This window comes from Zonotrichia albicollis, chromosome 2, assembly GCF_047830755.1.
Source record: "Zonotrichia albicollis isolate bZonAlb1 chromosome 2, bZonAlb1.hap1, whole genome shotgun sequence".
Classification (NCBI taxonomy): domain Eukaryota; kingdom Metazoa; phylum Chordata; class Aves; order Passeriformes; family Passerellidae; genus Zonotrichia; species Zonotrichia albicollis.
In genome coordinates, this window is record NC_133820.1 from 105,021,034 (window position 1) to 105,041,881 (window position 20,848).

A 20,848-nucleotide genomic window follows, 5' to 3' on the forward strand; every position below is an offset into this window, starting at 1 on the left:
TCCAAAGTGGTGGCTAGAGGTGAGAAATATAAAGTCAGGCTGAAAAAAATCATTAGCATTTTCCTTCCTGATTCTCATTTTGAGGAGACATCCTATCAGTTTGAGACTCCAGCATTGTGCCCATTCCCAAACTGTCTGCTAGCTACCTCTCCCTTTAAAAGCTCTGCTCCTAAATTCACTATAGGCCTGATCAGCAACCATCCTTACAACTCCACAGTGAATTTACAGCCTCATACTCCTATTTTAGTTAGGCTTTTCCCCAAAACTGAAAATTTTAAATATACTTTCTTTTCATCCCAAGCACTACACATTTTGAAAAGTATGCAGACTTCGAGATAAGGTTCCAAATGCACATGGTACATGCATAACTTTAATTTTGAAGGTCACACATTTCAACATATCTAGTCTAGAATATGTAAAACCATAAACAGTGGCAAGTATTCTCTTTTTTTTTTTCTTCTTCTAGTCAAAACTGAAGGTAGAACAGACATTGACAATGAATCATAAAGATCTTGGTCATTGGTCAAGGCTGAAGCAGACCGGTGATTTTTAACACTGTGATCCTCCTGCTGCCTTTACCATCTCTTGTTCTACAAGGGGTGAACTTGATTCCTCAGTCTAGTACCATCAAAAACTTTATACACTTGTTCTACAAAGTGATTTACACGGAGCACTACAACATCTAACCTTGGATGTTTTCATGCCCAAAGGGGTGCCTTGGCTCCTATATAGTGCAGCTTTAAATGGAGGGCTAACCCAAGTCAGAATGAGCAGCTTAAAACAGCAGATCTGTTCCTTGCCTTCCCCTGAGAATGGGCATGGATCCAGTATGCTGAACTTGCCTCAATGAGCCAGGGGTGATGCCAGAACAAAGGGCATCACATATCTCACAACGTATGTGCCTCTCAAATTGATGGGCCTTAACCTAGGCTGCAGTAATTAGTCACCTACATTGCTCCTTTCCAAAGGCAGCAGAAATACTTTTAGAAGAGGCAAAAACACACCAGTGTTTCCTGTCCTTTGGAAAATAAATATCACCTGGTGGGACAGCTATTTTTAAAAGTGAGAAATAATCCTGCTTGATTCTGAGGTACAGGTGAACAAATAATTGTTTAGGTTATGATTTATATAACTTGAATGCAAATCATACATTGTATTAAGCTAAGAAAATACATTAATAAATGTGTGAAATGTGTCCAAAAATCATGCAATGATACACACACAGAAAGCAAAGAACTATTGTTCTGCATAACTGTATCACAACAGCCTGGAATTCTTTCAAGACTAATTTGCTTATAGCACCAAATGTTGGGGTTATTTGAGCCAAATGGCTCTTATCCATACAAAGGGCTTTATTTTCCTACAATTTCATTGAGGAAAAATCCCAAAGCATTTCTCAAAAGTTTTATAGCTTGTACTTTTGGGGTTTTGTCTGGTTTGTTTTTTATTCCAGTGGTAATACGCCTTTTGGTATGAATGTAGTACAGCTTTAGTATCAAAGATGTTTTCATGGGTGATGTATTATAAAAACTTGTAAGCTTTTGTTTATGTATTTCTATTTCTGTGTCCTTGGCTCAGGGCTTTACATAAATTATACTTAGCCTTGCAAATCTTGTGGAACAATGGAGTCCCAGCAGTTCTCCCAGACTATTTTCCCAATGAATATGGACCTAGGTGCAGATCCACAGAAGGTTTTAAGAAGGTAATTGCTATTTAAAGAGGGTTTCAGCTGCCACAAATGGGAGCAAGAGTCTTTGTATGTCTGTCAGCAAGAGTCTGGACCAGTATGTCTGGGACAACATAAGAAACCTCAAGCAGTGAATGAAGGAAACCCATTCTACCAAAATGCAGGCTGATATCCAAACTTCTTGGATATTCCTCAGCTTCTCAAATGCTTGAAAGTCAAGGTAGATTCGCAAGTTTGGCCATTCATTTCATTACTGTGATTAGCAGACAATTATTCCCCAAGCATGGAGAAAATTACATGAGTTTCAAAAACGATAACAGATTTTAAACATGGTACTATCCATCATTTCAAAACCTGGTAAGGCCAAAGATCTTCAGCATCAACTGTTATGCCAGCGTGTGATATCAGACAGCCTCTCATGTCCTGTCTGGTTGCTTAAAATAACACATTGCCATTCCTCTGGGGTTACACCACTACTTTATGTTGATATAAATAATGGCTGTGGTTTAAGCTTCCTTGTAAGATGCTCCATACAACTTCCTGGGTCTTATTTCAGAAATATCTTCAGAATGGCAACACCATGACTAAACAAGATATATCTTTTCTCCTTGAAATGTCAGAAAGATTGGTCAATAAAAAGAATATCTGCATGTTAGGATATTCTGATACAAGAATGTTGCCACTACAGCCAGCTAGACAGCATCTGATAGAATAAAAACTACTCCAGGCAGAGTCTTCCACGCTGCCATGTTGGTTTGCTCTGCCTGAAGCTTTTGATTTCAGGCCAGCATTTACTCTTGGTAAATCCTGCTGAGAACGGTGTTGTTTCAGAAAGTATTCTGATACACCCAGCAGCCTGAGGAAAACCTACAGAAGTTGCACATAAGGCAAGGTCTTTGCAGTCACTTTGTACACATCTGCACTTGGTCCATAACCATTTCTTCAGTCCAGCCAAACAGTTATCACTGGCACAGATTTATACAGTAAAATCACCAGTCTAATTAACAATGCTAACAGTTTAAAGCTGTTCTGCAATTTGGTGAGCTCAGTGCAAGTTAATGTGATTCCAATCAGATCAGAACCTGGAATTAGATATTGCAGAAGAGATGGCACTGCTGAAAGACAGGCTGGTGTCTGCAAGAACCAAGGGTGTGCAATAGGGTTGTACCAGCATTTAGCTGATTTAAATGAGGTCTGGCATCTACTGGATGTGGTAAAAATACAGTATACTAATCCAGATTAAAGTTTTATAAAAAGGACCAAATCTTCAATTGTTATAATATAATACCAAAGTAAATGACAAAAAGAGGTGACATGCATCTGAAGGTGAATTCACAGGAAATATCACTGATTAACTTCACTGGACTCTCGCACTGGATATTCAGTACCATGTACACGATATCTGTAAACTTTTCAGAGCACAGATAAAGCTCATTTTACTCCAAAGATGTTTGAAATGTCTCTCTGAGTCAAAAGTATTTTATTTTTAGCAAATCAGGAGTTTACTATTGAAGCAAATGATTTCAATCAAGTAAATTACATTTAATATGTCAAGGTGCAAAGAGAAGCAGGGAGACAGTTTCATTTTTGGATGAATTTCCAGATTGTGGCATTACAACATTCTCTTCCAGATTCTGCCATTTAATTATTTCACCAAACATTTTAAAAATGCTTTCCTTACTATTTTGAATAACACAATTTCTGATTGCCAACTTAGCATACACCTAGTTAATAGAAACAAAAAAATCTGGACAAAGGTAACTCTAAGGCTGATCTGCTAAAAGCTTCCATAAACAGTGGATGGCAGTGAGTTATTCCTAGGGAAAATCTTACTCGACTTCTTGTTTATTAATAAGGAAGTGCTGACCTAGGTAAGAAATGTATCTATGACTACAAATTCACTTAGCAACAAGAAACTTCTGGAAGCTGAATCCAGGTAATTCTAATCGACTCTGATCAGTTCTGTTAAATGAGTATATACTGGTACTTTTCAACAGCTTTCATAGAGTTTATCATTTAGAGGGAATGCAATACTTTTAAAAAGGTACTCACTTCCAAGCAGTCTATTCTTGCATTTGATCCCCTTTTAACTTCTTTACATTCCACATTTCATAGAATGTGTGCTTATTCTCCTCTGAATATGCTACATTTGCCAAATTTCTGGACTTTTATATGCCTTTTCATAAAAAAGTTCCACAACTACATCTGTCTGGGATCTATGAATCTGTGATTTCAGTTTCACCGAAGTAAATACATGTTTTTGTGGAAACATATGAAAAATAAGTTTTGCTTCCAGCACCATTCAAATATGTAGAGACAGAGGTCAAGCTGTGGTTCTAGGTAACTGGTGGATGTCTTGAGTGATGCACAGACTCAGTTTTTGAAAGGAGACTTTCTGTATCCTAACAGCTACAGAAATTAGGCAGGTTAATCAATGTTATTTTAAATTGTTATTCTAATCCATTATCTTCCAGAGTCCTGTACATTGAAAGACTTGTAGCTGCAGATTATTTGTGGGAAAAATATTCCCATATATATATTCTCTTATTCCAGCACTCAGAATAATCATCACTGTCATACCAGCAAAACTTTTGGAGGGAAGATATTTTAACTTATTTGTTTTTAACCTATTTCCAAGAAATAGGTTACAATCCTCTACTACATGTTTCATTCCAGAGACTGTATCTCCTTTACTAGATGTTAGATAGAGAAAATTAAATTAGAAAGTAAAGACCTATGATTATGCATGAAAATTATTGTTGCTTACAGCAGAGCAAACACAATCTTACTGATAGATTAAGTCCAAATTCTACATGGCATGATACCTGTCATTTCCCTGCTTATGTTCTCTACAACTGTGGTGTTTCATTCAATTAAGTAATTTTCTCAAACAGTGAGATGTTATTTGACTGTTTGATCTTATTTAGTGACACTGAAAACGATTTTTCCATCTCAAGAAAAATACAATTTTTTAAGTCTTTTCTTTAACTGAGAAGAAAAAGTAAAGATATCAGTAAGATATTTAAAAAATGAAAAGAAACTTAAGCATCTCATTTAACAGCTTAAAAACATTCCAATTTTAGTATGAAGTTTTGAACTATTTCAGTAATTTTTTAAAAATCAGATTTTCATTTAAAAAATGTTATACTTAACAAAGAAAACATATTCTGAAGGAGCCCACACATATTTTCAGTAAAAAAGCAAGCAGTATTCTTTGATTGAAAATTTTATCAGGTCTAATTTTAATCCGATTCTCAAATACTTTCCCAAAATATATTTTTACAATGTATTTCTACTCCAGATGTAGTAAAAACTATTACTAATCCTGTCTCTCTTAGATCTCAAAGTCTACCTTATTAGTCTCACTTCAAACCCCAACTGCAGATTTGCATTTTCCTAGGACAATCTTTTCTTCAACTCTGAGGAACACAATAAAACTCAAATGGCACATTCTAAAGTAGGTCTTAACTTACCTGTTAGTTGGTGTATGTGCACAAATTTACCAGAAATATAGATTCCATGCATTTTTGATTTCCAACCAATATCAAAAAGCAATCAAATAAAATCTGTACCATTTTTCTGTATTTTCAGCAAGTTATGGTGATCCTTGGCCCGGATATTACATTTAGTTACTAAAAACTGCAGTAGGCAGATGGCTACCCAAGCTGAATCATACATAACCTTACTCAAAGTTATTAGGGAAATTGAACATGAGACATTAAGACTGAAGCTTGTGTTTATATGGTTTAACTAAGGTTATTTGGTAGGGATTTTTTAAAACATATTTAAATAAATTGATGCAATCATCAGTGAGCAAATCTACATAAAATAAACTTGCTAATCTACTCCGGATTTTGTGGATTTATCAAACTCTAAAACTGGTAAGTGCTATTGTGTATCAGCAAAGAGGTGAAGAAATCTGACTGCTGTATCATCTAAATGTTGGCTCCCCAAGACAAGTTAGAAGTCCAGGAGAAAAAGGTAGGGATGCATTGTACCTGGAATATCCAGAGTTCCTAGTGAGCACATTTCATTGAAGATTATATATCTACAGATAGATAGATAGATAGATATAGATATAGATTAGATATAGATATATAGATATAGATATAGATATAGATATAGATATAGATATAGATATAGATATAGATTAGATATAGATATATCACTTAGCATCACCAACAGTTCCTCTAAGAGCTGTACTTCAGAGGACATGCTGTTGATTGTTAGTTTAAAGCAAAATTTAGAGTGCAGATTACTGTGTTTGTCTGAACAGAGCTCAGAGGACTAGCAATTACTGGGATGAACTGACTAGCAGTGAAATCAGACTGAACACATCTAGTTTAATCCTGTATGAACAGACAGATGTGCTATTTTAATTCAGAAGATTTGGTAGAAGTGGGACCTGATAGAAAAAAAATTTCACAGAGTAAAAACATTTGAAAGGTCAAGGGTTATTTGGAAGGTTACATTTCTAAAGCACAGAAGAAAAATCATCACAGAAGTGTAGAAGCATGTTTCACTCCAGCTTTTCAAGGCAATCTTACAGCAACATTTTATTTTCAAAGGAGACAACCACAAGATGGCTCCTTTCATATGGTGCTAGCTGAAATAGAAACCATTCCTGATAACACAGGCTGGTTAGTTTTTTTTCAGTCCCTCTCCTGAAACACAAGCCACCAATCTCCAATGACAATGTGGTGCCACAATTGCTTTGTTAAACCACGGTTTGGGGAGGAGCATAGCCTTTTGAGAAGTAAGAACTAAATCCCCCAAATACATCTAATCTCACTGCACAGGGTGCAGGTTTCAAGAAGACTTGTTCTGCTCAGAGACAGATGTGTCACACTCTTCACCTTCCTCTGGATTTTTGTTTCCTCTCTTTTTAAGTAGAAATGGCATTTTCACCTTTATGAAATACTTTCCCATGTGAAGGTTTCTAGATTATTACACAATTTACCCATTCAGTTTTCCAGACAGGAGTTACTTACTGTTACTTCCAAGAAATCCGCAAATGAGATTTATATTCACCCTAAATGTTACCCCTTTTTTTTTTTTTTTTTTTTTTTTTTTTTACAGTCAGGACACAATTTGAAGATGAGGAAATTGAAGAACCTTCTCCTTACTGTGGTTCAGGCTCAATATAAATGGAAATGGTTTGGTATTGATTTCTTACAGTACTGTTTTTAACCACAATACTGGCATTTCACCACTCAAGAAATGTTAATTATGTTAATTTTCAGTTTAAATTGGTAAGGAATGTGGGAAAAAGAAAGGTAATTTGTCAAAAAGCCAAGAACTATAATTAACTTATCTTTTAGTGACCTCCAGACCTTATCTTTTAGGAGCTAGACCTCTCAGCTGAGCACAGCCCAGATGATTCACATATATGAAGAAGAGGAGAGCAGAGTTGCACAGAGGCAGAATTGACAAAGCCTTATGATGAAAAAGGTCACTCTTCCCAGGCTCATAAAAGATGGCAGCTTTACAACTGTAGTGCAACAAATCCATTTTTATTTATTACCCACGAAATCACATCGTTTCCTAAGCAGCAAAGTTTTTAAAAAGGGCTTCTTTACGCATGAGTAAATATTTTCCCAATGAACTCTTGGTTTGTCTTGCAACCCAACCCTAGTTTATTTAACAGTGAGATTGCTTTCTCCAGGGAAGGCAGTCAGAAATGGGGGATGGGAAAGGGAGAAATTGGCTCTGTCTACAGGGCACAGCTGCTCTTTGCTACTAGCCTCCAACAGAGTAATACATCAGTAATTATTTGAAAGTCAGACAGATTCCCTGCTTTTCTTGCCAGACAAAACTCTGAGAACTGAGTGGAAAGGAGGATAAAGGATTTTCAGTTTACTGTTTTTCCACTCATGACTTTTTTTTTCCATGTTAGCAGCTACTGCTGCCATTACTTTTCTGAGCTTTGTCCCTCCAGAGGCCTCACATATTATGCACACTCAGTTTTAGTTCTTGAACACCAATGTATCTAAGTTTATAAAATTAGCTTTTACAAAATGTTTTAGCTCTTTCACCCAATAACTTCCATCTGAAAAAAAAAAGTGTTTATTTCTGATTCTGTTTTAGGAGTGATTTAAATAGAACACTTGGTCTTCACTGAAGAAAGGTGAAGACAGCTAAAAATCGAGATAAGAACAACATACTTCAAGTGGTGCCTCACTCAGCTTTGGTTTAATGTAAGCAAAAATAGGAAGTAAATCTAATCTTTGAACTGCTCCCTGAAAATTATGAGTCAGTCTCTATTTACGCTAGAAAAATGATGTAAAGTTCCCACCACTGCTAAAAAAAATCATGGCATCTAAAGAAATGTCACATTTTCATTACAGTTCACGGAGAGTTTTAAGAGAAAAAAAGGAAAAAAAGGGAAAAAAAGGAGAAAGAAAAAAAAAAAGAAGATGAATAACATCTTAATAAGTTTGTCCTTTGGGAAAATCACCCTCAAAGATAGGAAAACAGAAGGAAACACAAATAGCAACTACAATGACCCACAGGCCCAGAACTACACTCAGGCATGATGTCGGATGTAAACAGCGACTCTGTGACAGCCTCCTTCAAACACAAGAGGTTAATGGGACTCAGGACCAGACAAAATCTGAGGAACTCCTTGTGTGACTGGGCACACCAATTTAAATGACATTTGTGGAGAAGTGTTAGCCTAAGAAGCCTTCAGACTCCCAAGATATCTATCAGCTCTGTGCAGGTATGGCAGAGAACTTGTGTAAACTTATCCTGCTCTGCAGCAGCTGGCAACAGGAACAAATACTCTTGGGCATCTCAAATGGCACTAGAAATGTATACATGGGCAACTAAATAAAGCTCTAAGTGATAACTTGTGCAAACTTTCTACAGCAAGAAAGGAGGAATTTGAATGAATTCTCTATTTGATGAAATTCTAGAGTATTTTTACAAAAAAAAAAACCCAAAAAAGCAACAAAAACAAAACAACAAAAAAACCCAACAAAATCCTGACTTTGTCCAGTACAAGTTATTATAAAATGCTCCATATTCAACCAGTCTGAAAAGAAAATAGAATTTATTTGTATCAGAGAAGACAAGTACACTACCGCAATTCCTTTTCCACAAAGCACACATTTAAAATATCCTGTTTACTTTTTAAATATATGCTTGCTAGACTAGTGAATATTCAAGAAGCCTTCAGTTATAGACCATTTTATTTCTGTGACATTAGCCAAAAGAGAACATAATAACAAACTTAGCTAAAATAAAGCCAATCTCTTCTTTCACTCCACTTTGCCTATAAGCTCCTCTGTGTGTTCTGCTGTTTGAAATTTAATTCTGTTAAACGCCCCAACAAAACATCAAGTCTACCTCCTTGGGCTGACAGAAACAGAAACAAAGCTTCTCACTTCCCTTAAAAGACCAAGAATAGAACTGAGGATGAAATTAATGCAAATAGGACTGCAAATAACTAATTTTTTTCAAATATACAGAAACGTGTTCTGCTAAGTTTAGTAGGTGAAATCTCTGAGTAATTTAAAAAGCCAAGAACGTATCTTTTTAATAAATAATACTGTAACTATTTACAATACTAATTACTGCATTCCAATACAGACTTCAGTTTAACAAACATTAAACATATAAAACACTAAAATATCTTTATGTAAAACAGCAAATGCAAAGAACCTGAAATGCTACATATTACTGTGCCTTTTTTTCATAAATCCCAATTTAACCCATGACTCTCAATTTCTTGAATTTTGCCATGTGCAAACAGACCATAATAGCAGGTCAAGGAAACCAGATCTATAATCTAGAAAGAAGTTAGAATCACAAAACAGATTTATATTTTATGCATCTTGCACAGCAAGACTGTTGAAAATCTCTTTAAGATATGTCTTGCTCTGTACAGAATTAAGCCACAATAATGATAGAGAAGTACAAAAGAATAAATTATAATGTAATTGAAAGGAAATGTTAAAAATCCCAGAATTTCCATGTCCTCAGTTTCAGAAGGTATGACAGTACTTAAAGATTTTATTTCTATTAAATTTGATTAACTTATGAAGTCCATTGCCAAAATATTTTAAGGAAGTCAAAGGAAATGCAGAATATCAAAACATACACGTTTTTACATTTATCTGTATAATGATTCACATTTCAAAAAATAGAGAGACAAATGTGATTTCACAAGTCATATGCCAACTACAGACTGATTAAGGAATCAGTCTTATACAGAGAGCACTGTGCTCTGCTATTTTGGAACTTTTGGTGTAGATCACTAGCATGGAAATAAAAAAGATTGACCTCATAACAAAGAATTTAGTCACAAAACAAGATATCCCAGAGTTGATTTCCACATGCTGAATTCCTGCACAGCATTGTTAAAGCCTCTTCCCCTCCCTGCATTCTCCTTCCACCCCTCGAAAAGAAATGCAGTGGCAGTTGTCTAACTTGTAGGAATCACTGGCAGGTAAATGAAGTCACTGTCCATAAGGAAAGTAGCCTTTGTCTGGCGTGGCAGCTTCTAAATCCCTGTATGAGACAAAAAACTCATGCAAATCTTGAATATTAATCTTCTCAAGGCCAGGAATCTTTTTGTTCCTCTTCACTATAATCCATGCTCTTTACATTTACTGCCTTTTATATGTTTATAACATAGTTATAAACAATATGTGAACAACTATGTCAGTGCTTATACACTACACTATAAAAAACATTGCCTTTTGGACCTGGGAAACTATGTCCTTTAATACCAAACATTTTGGTAAGGTCCACTTTTATGACATAAGTTTTGGTAAAGGTTGGGGTTTTTGTTTTGGTTTGGCTTTTTCCTTTTTGCTTTTGGGTTTTGTGTGGTTTGATTCCGGGTTTTGTGTGGTTTGGTTTTTGGCTTTTTTTTTCTTTCAATTGCTCCATCATATAGGATCTGCATTACTTAATCCCCAAACCAGGCAAGCAGATATAAAAGTGTCAGCATCTGCCTAGCTGCACATGGGAAAAAAATCCCCATAACCCAGGATCAGAAGTGCATATAGGATGATGAATTTTCAGAGCTTTTGAAAACAAAGGCCAGGTCCAACATAAAATGGGCCAATAAAATGTTTGGTTTTGTAAGGCTAAGGATAAGGGACTGAACTGAAAGTTGCTGTAGCTGAAAGTACTCCCTCCCCTGGCCAAAGCATTTCGCTTTCCCGTGCTTCAGTGTCAGCATCTAAAAAAGGGCTGATGTGTAATCCATCCTCCTTTGCACATTATTCTGAGATCTATATCTTGGCAGCATCCTAGAAGCTGAAGTGATATTTTATTTCGGTGAGTATATAATAAAATATAGGGGATGTAAATATTACCTGCAGTAACACCTCATGTTGAAATGCCTTGTCTGTATATGCATATCACAGTGTTCTGTTTTTTACCTCAAAGCACTTTGATTAATTGAGCTTCTTACCACCGCTCAGGACAGGATTTTATTATTCCCATTTTGAAGATTAAAAAAATAAATAAGCCTTTACAGTTTAAATAAAAAAGACAGTTAAGGTTAAAACAAAAGTTTCTGAAAGCAAGATTTCCATCTTCATATTCTGACTTGATACAGCTATAAAATATAGCCACATTTCAAGTTAGTTATTTTTATGAATTTAAATATCTTGATACCAGATTTGTGCTTCTAGTTGTAAATACAGAGCTGTATGTTGTTATATGCAGATCAAAACAAAACTTTGAGAACACAAAAAAGGTGTTTCATTTTGCTATGATTTTCACAGTCTAAATCCATGGTTTGTAGCTCAGGCCATCCCTGTGATATTTTAAGGAAAATCTTAAGCCAAATCTCCAGTTTGCTGTTGCCACAGCTTCCTGGAAAGAGCCTTCTCTACATGAGAGCAGTACAACCCAACACCCACTATTTATCAGTGCCTTTCCACAATGAATGAATTCCTTAATCACCTTCTTGGAGTCTAAAAAATGGCCCCATATGCTGATTGTCCAATTCCTTTTCTAAGATTTTACATGTGTACCAAAAGAGCATTTGCCATGGGATGCATATGCCAGAGGGGCATTTTGTGCTGGGCTATAAGCCACAGTGCAGTTCTTTCTGTGTGCAGGTGTTTTTCTTTGTGCTGAAACCTTATCTCTGAGCACTGGATACTGTACACACACAGCTTTATACATGCCAAAATGCAAAGACAAATAAATGTGAGAAATGCCTACAGAATCACAATTTCTGAGAAGTCAGAAGTCCTACATTAAGAAAAAAATATTTCACAGTATCAATGATCATTTAATGATCAATTTAACCTGATGTTAAAGACAAGCTTTTTAAATGTCTGGGTCTCTTGACACTTTTAACAGAAATTCATTTGCACCTTCTTTGCCTCAGAATTCCTGGCTTGCATTGCCCCATAATGTACACTGAAAAAGGAATACTCCTTGACACCCAGAGAAGTTGTGGAAGCCCCTGGAAATGTTTAGGGGTGGTTGGATGGAGATCTCAGCAACCTGGTCTAGTGGAAGGTGTCCCTGACTATGGCAGGGGGGTTGGATTGATCCCTTCCAACTGAAACTATTCTATGCTTCAGTGATTTTACGATTTTCAGTGACAGGTGAGCGAACTTATATTTAAACAATCGTACTTCTCATTATCATCAGTTAAATTTTACTGGTGTCAGAAAAAGACATTCACAAATACTTCGGACAGAAAACAATTAGGAGCAACCAACAGAAGCTCCTTAAAAATTCTGCGGAGCCATTACCCAGGGACTGATTTCTGGTTCAAACAATCGAAAATCAGGCACTATCATTTTAACCAGACACTGATAGGGTTATCCTTTGGTTTGCAATCCACTGAGCAGCAAAAACCCATAGTGATCTCCGAAACTGGCTTGACAGCATGTCCGTGGTGTACGGGAACAAACCACGACAGGCGCTGCCCGCGACTCAGCCCCGTCGTGCTGCCGGCACCTTTTCCCTGCCGACACACGGCCCCGGCGGGGATACATCGATCGCCGCGGACACACGGCCCCGGCGGGGACAACACGGCCCCGGCGCCGTCACCCGCGGCGCTCCCGCCCTGCCCCGGCCACGGCGGCCACATCGGCCCGAGGCAGCGGCGAGAGCGGCTCTGCCGCCTCGGACAAAAGAAAAATCCGGGCGAGGAAAGGGAGAGAGAAGAGCGGAATGAAGAAGGGGAGGGAGAGAAGGAACGGAGAAAGGGGAGGGAGAAGGGGAGGAGGGAGAAACAGGGAGAGGGAACGAGAAGGAGGGAGAGGATGAAAGGGTGAGGGAAGGGAAGCGGTGGGGAGAGAGAGAGAAGGGTAGGGAGAGCGGGAGGGAAGAAAGGCGGAGAGACGAGGAGAAGGAAGGAGGGACAGGCGAAACAGGAGCGGGAGGCGTGAGGACGAAGGAGCACGGACGGGAGGGTGGGCAGGGGAGCAGCCGCGCACTCCCCGCTCGCTGCGCCCCGCCTCACACCGGCCCGCTCCGCGCTCCCTGAGGGCCGCGCGGCCCCGCCCTCCTGGGGGCGGAGCGTCACGGGCGGCCCCGCCCCGCTCCCTTTGTGCCGGGGCCGCGCGCGCCGGCCGCAGTCGCTGCCGCTTCCCGCCAGGGCAGCACGCGCCCCCCCGCTCCTCTTTCCCCTTCTCCCTCCCCCATTCCTTCCTATTCCCTGTCTCCGCTCTCCCGCTCGCCATGTCGCTGGGAGCCGGCCCCGAGGCGGGCTTCTCCAGCGAGGAGCTGCTGACCCTGCGCTTCCCCCTGCACCGCGCTTGCCGCGATGGGGACCTGCCCGCCCTGTGCGCGCTGCTCCAGAGCTCGCCCCGCTCCGACCTGGCGGCCGAGGATTCCTTCTATGGCTGGACGCCCATCCACTGGGCCGCGCACTTCGGCAAGGTGGGGCCTGGCCGGGCTCAGCCGGCGGCGGGAGCGGGGGTGGGAACGGGAAGGAGAAGGGGAAGGAGGGAGCGATTCCCGCTCGCGCGCAACGCGGCGCCATCTTTGCCCCTAGCGCGCGCTGTGCCGGGAGGCGCCGCCGCCCCCCCCTTCCCTCACCGCCTCCTGCCGCTCCTCAGGGAATCGGGCGGGACGGCAGCGGACAGCCGTGGCGCTTGGCTCCGCTCCTGTCCCCGCGGTCAGCGAGGCGTGGGTGGTGCAGGTCACAAGGCTGGCGGCACCTGCCGTCTCGGCATCACTCATCCCACCCCCACTGCCGGCGGCAGCCGCCCCTCTCCCTCCCCGCTGCTTTCCCGGCTGGCAGCGGCGGCCCTGCGCCTCGCCCGGGCCACCGGCATAGGAGCGAATGGCGAGGAGCGGCCGATATCCCCAGACACCCTCGGGGGACGCCGGCCATGCGGGCTGGAGGCACGGCCGAAGCGCGACCTCTTCCCCGCCCTGGGCTGATCCTCCTGCATGCTGGCCCTGCCTGCCGGGGCGCTTTGTCTGCGCGCTCTGCCCGCGGCCCGGGCCCTCCGCACCTGGAGACCGCTGTGTTGTGCTGCCCGTGTTATGACAACCGGCTCGTAGGAGTTTGGGCAGAAGGTGCTGCTGGTGCCTGTAAGGCGCTCCCCTTTTGCCTTCGGTAGAAAAAATAAATCGCGGTTCATACGTATGGAATTTTCTGCATTCGCGTCGTTGCGTTGCAGAAAAGACCAAAACATTCGAAGTAGCTCCGCTAACTTCACATCTTAGAATGAGTAGTATTCTAATTCCTGGATTTTAATACAGGCGTTTCCTGTTTCTGATGCAGTGAGTATTTCAGACTATGCAGGATTCTAGCCTGGATGATTGGGATCTGTTCTTTTCCTCTCATTGATTTGTCTGAGTTTAGAATTCGAGGGGCTTTTGTTCTTGTTCTCCCTCCCATTTCCCATATACTTCTATTTGCTTATTGGTTGTGCGCCAGAGCAGGAAGATGGATGTACTTAGGCAGTTGTCATGGTTTATAAAAGGACATTAGGAGATAGTTTCTATACGTTATGTGATCTTAGCTGCAGTTGCTTCTTTGAGAAGCTTTTAGAAGCAGCTTTAGCTAAGTCGTCTTCCAGTCCTAAAACAAAGGCAAACAAAAAACCCTAAACCCACAAAATCCAAAATGTAGAATAGTCTTTTATCGGTTGAGAAAGAAGCTAATAATCTGCACTCCGAAAAAAAGTGGAGTGCCTTTATTTTCCTTGTGAAGTACACTCGCAGGAAGTATTAAGGTACTAATTGGCTTTATGGTCTTCTGTTTCTTTTTTCTGTCTTGTAAGAATTCCTTTTCAGTATGAGCTTCTGGCAGCCGTGCTGTTGTGAGGTAGTATTTACTTAATTATTGGATATAGATTTTGGATAGTGTATGTGTTGTTTCGGTTTTTTTTCCTTTAAGCATCTTAAGTGCCTGCTAACCATCCTAGGTTGAGTGACCTTTGTGTACATTCCAGTTTCTGTTGAAGAGACTTTTGCAGGAAGAGCAAACAAAGGGAACAAGTCGGCCTGCAACACGTTGTGCTTGTATTTGCTATTTTCATTCTTAGGAACGGGCAGAATTTGATGGGTGGGGGTGTTACATATGGGAGGAAGTCTGCCATATGAAATGAGACTTACAGAGTTGACATAGGCTGTAAATGGGTTTTACAGAATTTTGTTCATATGTTTTGTCCTAAAAGCCATCAGATCCAGGCAGCAATTTGTGGAAGTTATCTACATTCTTTATAGTCTAGTTAAATTGTGTTCCGTTCTCAGAGCCAAAGACTGCACAACACTTTGAAAAAGTTACAGTAGTGTATTGGATCCCAGATCCGACTGGTTTTGGGCTTGTGTGGCACAGTTACATTTGTACCTTTGAGCAGTTAACAGTGTTGCCAGCAGTGAGACAAGAGCTGCTCTGATGCATGTCTTACATTCACATTTATGGCATTTTTGTTTCCCAAATTCAAAAGGAAATGGAAAATTCTTCTGTTTCTCAAAGTACCACAGTTTTCAAATGTTAATTTTTGAAGCGTTGGTTAACAGTTACTGAACAGGTCTATTTCTCTTCTCTTCTTTGTTTTTCTAGATTTTGTGAGATTTTCACTTGTTAGGTTTTTCTTTTCCTGGAAAAAATTATGTATGATGACAGAACTTCATGTCTGTCTGTGATACAGGGCCAGTTAGTAACGTGGTCCACCAGACCATTGCTTCTCACTGCAGCTCTCTAGGATCCTGAAAAGACAAAATTGGTTTAGTTCTGTTCTGGAACTACTTGTGAGCAATGAAATCTAACCCAGTTCATACATGCACACACATGTGTGCCTGCACACACAGCAGGAGTCCGGATTTGATGAACTTCAAAGAGTTTTCTTTCCCTCTGCCTATGGCTCAGGTTGAACATAAGATGGCTCTCCCTGCGTCAAAGGGCAGTACAGAAGGATTTTACAGTGAAGCTGTGTAGAGCTAAATTCTTGCATGCAGTTGTAGATATGCTTCAGGAAGGAAGTAGCAGCAACAGTCAAGTTGGTTATAAATGATTATGTGAAAGAGAAAAGGTGGCTTATGGGGGAGAAAATACTGCTGTAAAACCAGTAAAAATGAGGTCTCTTACAACTAAAAGTGAAAACTGGGTTCTTGAATAACTTAATTCTAAAGCACACTTCTCCAGTTTGCAGGTAATAGTTAAAATACCAGCAAAGTCAATTGGAGGTGATGGATATTGCAGCTTGTGTTTCTAGCTGTAATATCTGGGCATTTAATGACAGTATGGAGCTCCTTTTAGAGGTAGCAGCAAGTGCAAATTTACTTGCTGTGTGGAGTACCTGTGGTGGAGTTTGCATTTCAGGACATTCCCTGACTGCAGACAAGTGCTTGTCTCCTGAGATGTGAATTAATTCCCATTAGAGTTTCTATATTTTAATTGGAGTTAATTATATGGTGTCCTAAATTACACTGGTATTCCACAGCTTTCTGAGAAGATGGGTCAGAATGTAAAAATGTTAAAAGTCTAAAAAAGCTACCAGAGAGGTAGGAAATACAGGACTTGCATAAAAAATTGATTTTGATATTAATTTTAGTTCATTGTTTTGGACTAACCTTAATTTTCTTTTTAATCACTTGCAATTGAATTATTTTCTGTGGCCACATCTCTTTGCTTGTGCTCCTTGCCCACTTTTGTTTTTTGTCATTTGACTTTTCACATTATGGGAAGCAAATAGTAGTAAATATGTTCTGTTTCTTTTGGAGCAAAAGTGGTAGAGCTAAAAATGCCTGTCTCCTGCTTGGTATTTTTCCAGTGTTGTGGCCTGTATGGAGGCCTGTCTTTCTTCACTAAATCAGTTTAACCTCTGCTTTAGGTAGGAAAATATCTACTGTATTAAACTTAGGTCATTTAATGAAAGTGGACTTGTGTGTCCTGATCTCAAGCAGAAATGATCAAGTGAGGAATTGTTTTTTGTCATGATGACTTTTTCTGCTCATGGATGGAATTAACCTTATTCTTCCATAACTTTGGTAGAAGCAGGTTTTTCTGACAGCCATGATACAGAAGATCCATACTCGAGCTTTTAATGGGATGAAATGTATTCACAGTTAAAGCTCTATGACTCTAAAATCAGAGTATTAAAAAAAAAAAGGAAAAACAATGTTTAAAAGTGAAGTTGCATGGATAATCATGGTGTGTGGCCCTCTTAGATCCAGGCAGTGCAGGATAGTGCTGGTGAATCATTTTGTGTTTGTTCCTTTTCAGTCGATGGGCTGGAATGCCTGGCTAATTAAGGAATTCTTCCAGCCTGGTGCCTGTGCAGGAAATATTATTCTTTCCTGAAGTTGTAATGCTTGTCTGGAAGTGTTTTCAAATGAACTCTATTAATAAAGTCTATTGTTTTAAAAAAAGGCTGAAATTTATTTTTGCCTTCAGTTACCACAGATGAACCTCTTGGTGTAGCTGGAGGGGTGTTTCCCATCACATGACTTATTAATAATTGAAGTGTTACAATTTAATTAATACCTACTAAAGATTGACAACAATATTATGAGTGCTAACATGTGAAGATCACGGAAAGTCTAATATTGGTAAACACAAAATGTAGTTCAGTAGTCTAGTGTTGGAGTTATAAATTTCCTTAAGTTATTGGATACATGGTTTTTTCCCCAACAAAAGTGCTCATTTTCTTTTGAAAAGGTACTTTCTCTTTGGCAGAGTTGATGTTCATGGAGCTAGATTCATTAATATGCAATATTTCAGTTATCCTCACCCTTTCTTCATGCAGTTTGAGTTCCTGGTACAACTGTGTCCAGCCTTAACTCCATTACTGTCCAAAAAATGGCTTCTGTATGTCCAAAGGGATAGGGTTCCCATGTGTTTTGTTTGAATTGTGTGAGGGAAGGAAACAAATGAAGCTGGCAATGTATTTGCAAAACTATTGTAAAATACTTCATTACAGTGTTTGGTACTTTTTTATCTTGTGTAACTCAGCAAGATCAGGATTTTGCAGGTTAAGAGAGGGAGAAAGAAAGGCTGACACACAGCATCAGAGAAGAATGTTATAATCCTGATGTTGATGCTTCTTTCTGAGTCCAGCTGCCAGCCCACATTCAGATGATTTTTAATTGCTCCTTTATGGACAGACTATTCCACAGCTGTGGTGTGGCTGATGTTTTCTTTAATTGTGATACACTGAGACAACCACAGATTTGTTTGATATGAACCAATGCCTGAGCTGGTGTAAGGGTCTTTGTTTTGCTGCTGCATTTGTGTGCAGTGGTATTTGTTTTCTGCCCACAGTAAATGGATGCCTAGACGAAACTGTTTATTCCAGCGTCGTGAGTTTCTTTTCCTATCAACAATACAATGTTACTGTGTGACAGGAAAGGAGTGTTGTTTTGACTATTTTTGAAAGTTGAGGTCATCGTAGCTGTGGTTTGCCTAGTTTCTACAAATGAGAAGTTATGAACCTTTAAAAATAGTATCTGGTTATCTGACTCTTCTGGTTAGTGTGTTAAGAAAAAAGGCAGAATATAACTTGACCATTACTGCAATTTTTTAAAAGAAAAAAAAGCTTTTATTGTCTTTGTGGTGTCACAAACAAGCAGCCTGTTTTGTTTTAAATAGTTTATCTGAAATAACAAGAAAATGGTGGAATTGATTCCTTTTATAGATTTAACACATTATGTGTATTCTTAAGTATTATTTTTCTTGACTAATCTTCTGTCATTCCAGGAATACGGTAAAGAAATGAAAAATCTTTTATTTTTCTGATCTAGCTTTATATAAACTCTGCTGGGAGTACGAGTCCAGCATCTATGTATCTCCTAACAACACTTTTGTTTTGGCAAATATTATCTAATAATGTCTGGTTAGTATCATGTTTGCTGGATCAGAACTCTTCCCCCTTTTCCCCCTCCTTTTCTTTCTTCCCTTTCCACCTTCTTAACAAAAGTGAAGTGAATATCTCTTGTAGTTAGGATTGAAGGGTTTATGTCCTCTTTTTCTCTTTTCTGAAATTAAAGATTAAACTCTTTGGGAGGTGAGAATTAAGTACTTCTCAGGTGTGGCCTATGACCAAATAGGGAAAGAGTAAAGGAGAAGGGAGCAAGTCCTAAATTCCATATTCTATCTTATTTTTCATTCATGTAAGTCTTACTAGCAAGTCTAGCTCTTCTGGGTTTTATGTATTTATTACCACATGCTAATTGTCATAGCACATCTGTGTAACGTTTTTGGTTTTATTTTCCCTCATGTCTTTAAAGCTGGAGTGCCTAATGCAGTTAGTAAGAGCTGGAGCTTCTGTAAATGCCAGTACGACACGTTTTGCTCAAACACCAGCCCACATTGCTGCTTTTGGAGGACATCCACAGTGCCTGAATTGGTTGATTCAAGTGGGGGCCAACATAAACAAACAGGTATGGATTAATGTGTATTTCATGTGTGCTTATAGTTCTGCAAGGAGGGTCTTGATCCCTTTTTATGACATGTATGAGCCTCACATTAACATACAGATGCTTCATTTTTGACATCAGCTGAAGTCAAGTGACTTAATTATCAGTTAGAGACATTTTACATTGAGGTAGAGGTAGGACTAATAAATGTCCTTTAAGCCTCTAGGGGTTTGGAGGATATTTGTTTTAGGAGTTGACATCTTGCTGCTTCTTGAACAAAGTGGTAATGTTGCCTTGTATTGGCAGCATTAGCAAATACTCTGATATTTTAGTGCTGCTGTAGGGGCAAGAAAAAGAGTAGTGAGGAACATCATATTTTATAAATACGCTAATAATAGAAAAATTGACTATTACCTACAGAATCATGAGACCTTCGTGGTGCTTCATGATTTATCATACATCTAACTAGTAAGAGCTGCCTTGATTTATTTTAAGGTGCATCTGGTTTTATGTTGTTTTTCTTTTAGATTATTACTTAAGCTTTTCTAGTAGCTTTCTGAAAATAGATCAGAAACATGTACTTGACTAACAAAGAATGAATAGGTGATTTTTAAAATTTCTTTTGCCCATTTTTTTACTATAAGTGTCATTAGTTTAGGTGAGTATGTAATTTATTTGGTAGCAGGGAGTGCATTAATATAGCAAAATTCCTGCAAAGGAGTGTTGTACTCTCTGGTACAGTAACAGAATCAATACCTAAAAACTGTCATCATGTTTTTTAAGAAAATGTTTGAAGCACTGAATGAATCTGTTATGTATGCTCGTCATCCATAACATCATTTTTAATGGTAATCAAAAGTATTTTTAATAATATTCTGAGAGTAATTAATACTACAGCATATGCTGTTGTTAAAAGCTGTGGTATAGCACAGCATCCATAAAATGTCTGGCCTGTTAAATCTTGCATCATACCTTTCTTAAAATATTTAAGGGCCAGACTATGTTTTATATGCAGTAGAGTTAAGCTAAGTCTGCTGAAGAACTAAAACATTTGCATTTCTAGAGTTTGGTTCTTTTTTTTTTTAAAGCTGTGCAAAAATAAGAAATGGGGAAGTTTGTGTTGAGTTTTCAGAAAAGAAGTCTGGTGCATTGAGAACAGCTGTGAGACATCAGGAGAATTGTAGAAACAATGAAGGTGGCTGGATGCAGAGGCTATAGATGGCATCTTCTCCTTGATACCTGACAAAAATAACTTATGCAAAAAGTTATTGCTGCATAGTGGTAGAATCTTCAGAAGAGAAAATACAAGAACTGTAAATGCATCTGGAGACCAGGTAAGAATGTAAAGAAATGGTGATTAGA

The 20,848-nt window shown here is 39.1% G+C and overlaps 1 protein-coding gene across 1 annotated transcript in view; it reads left to right on the forward strand.

The window, feature by feature from the left end:
• Window positions 1-13,179: 13,179 nt before the first annotated feature.
• The window catches only part of ANKRD10 (ankyrin repeat domain 10), a 37,362-nt gene continuing 29,693 nt past the window's right edge, over window positions 13,180-20,848 (forward strand). The window contains exons 1-2 of the mRNA XM_005488014.4: window positions 13,180-13,552; window positions 19,358-19,510. Coding sequence (XP_005488071.1) covers window positions 13,352-13,552; window positions 19,358-19,510 — 354 coding nt within the window. The 5' untranslated portion in view covers window positions 13,180-13,351. The remainder of the gene's footprint in view (window positions 13,553-19,357; window positions 19,511-20,848) is intronic.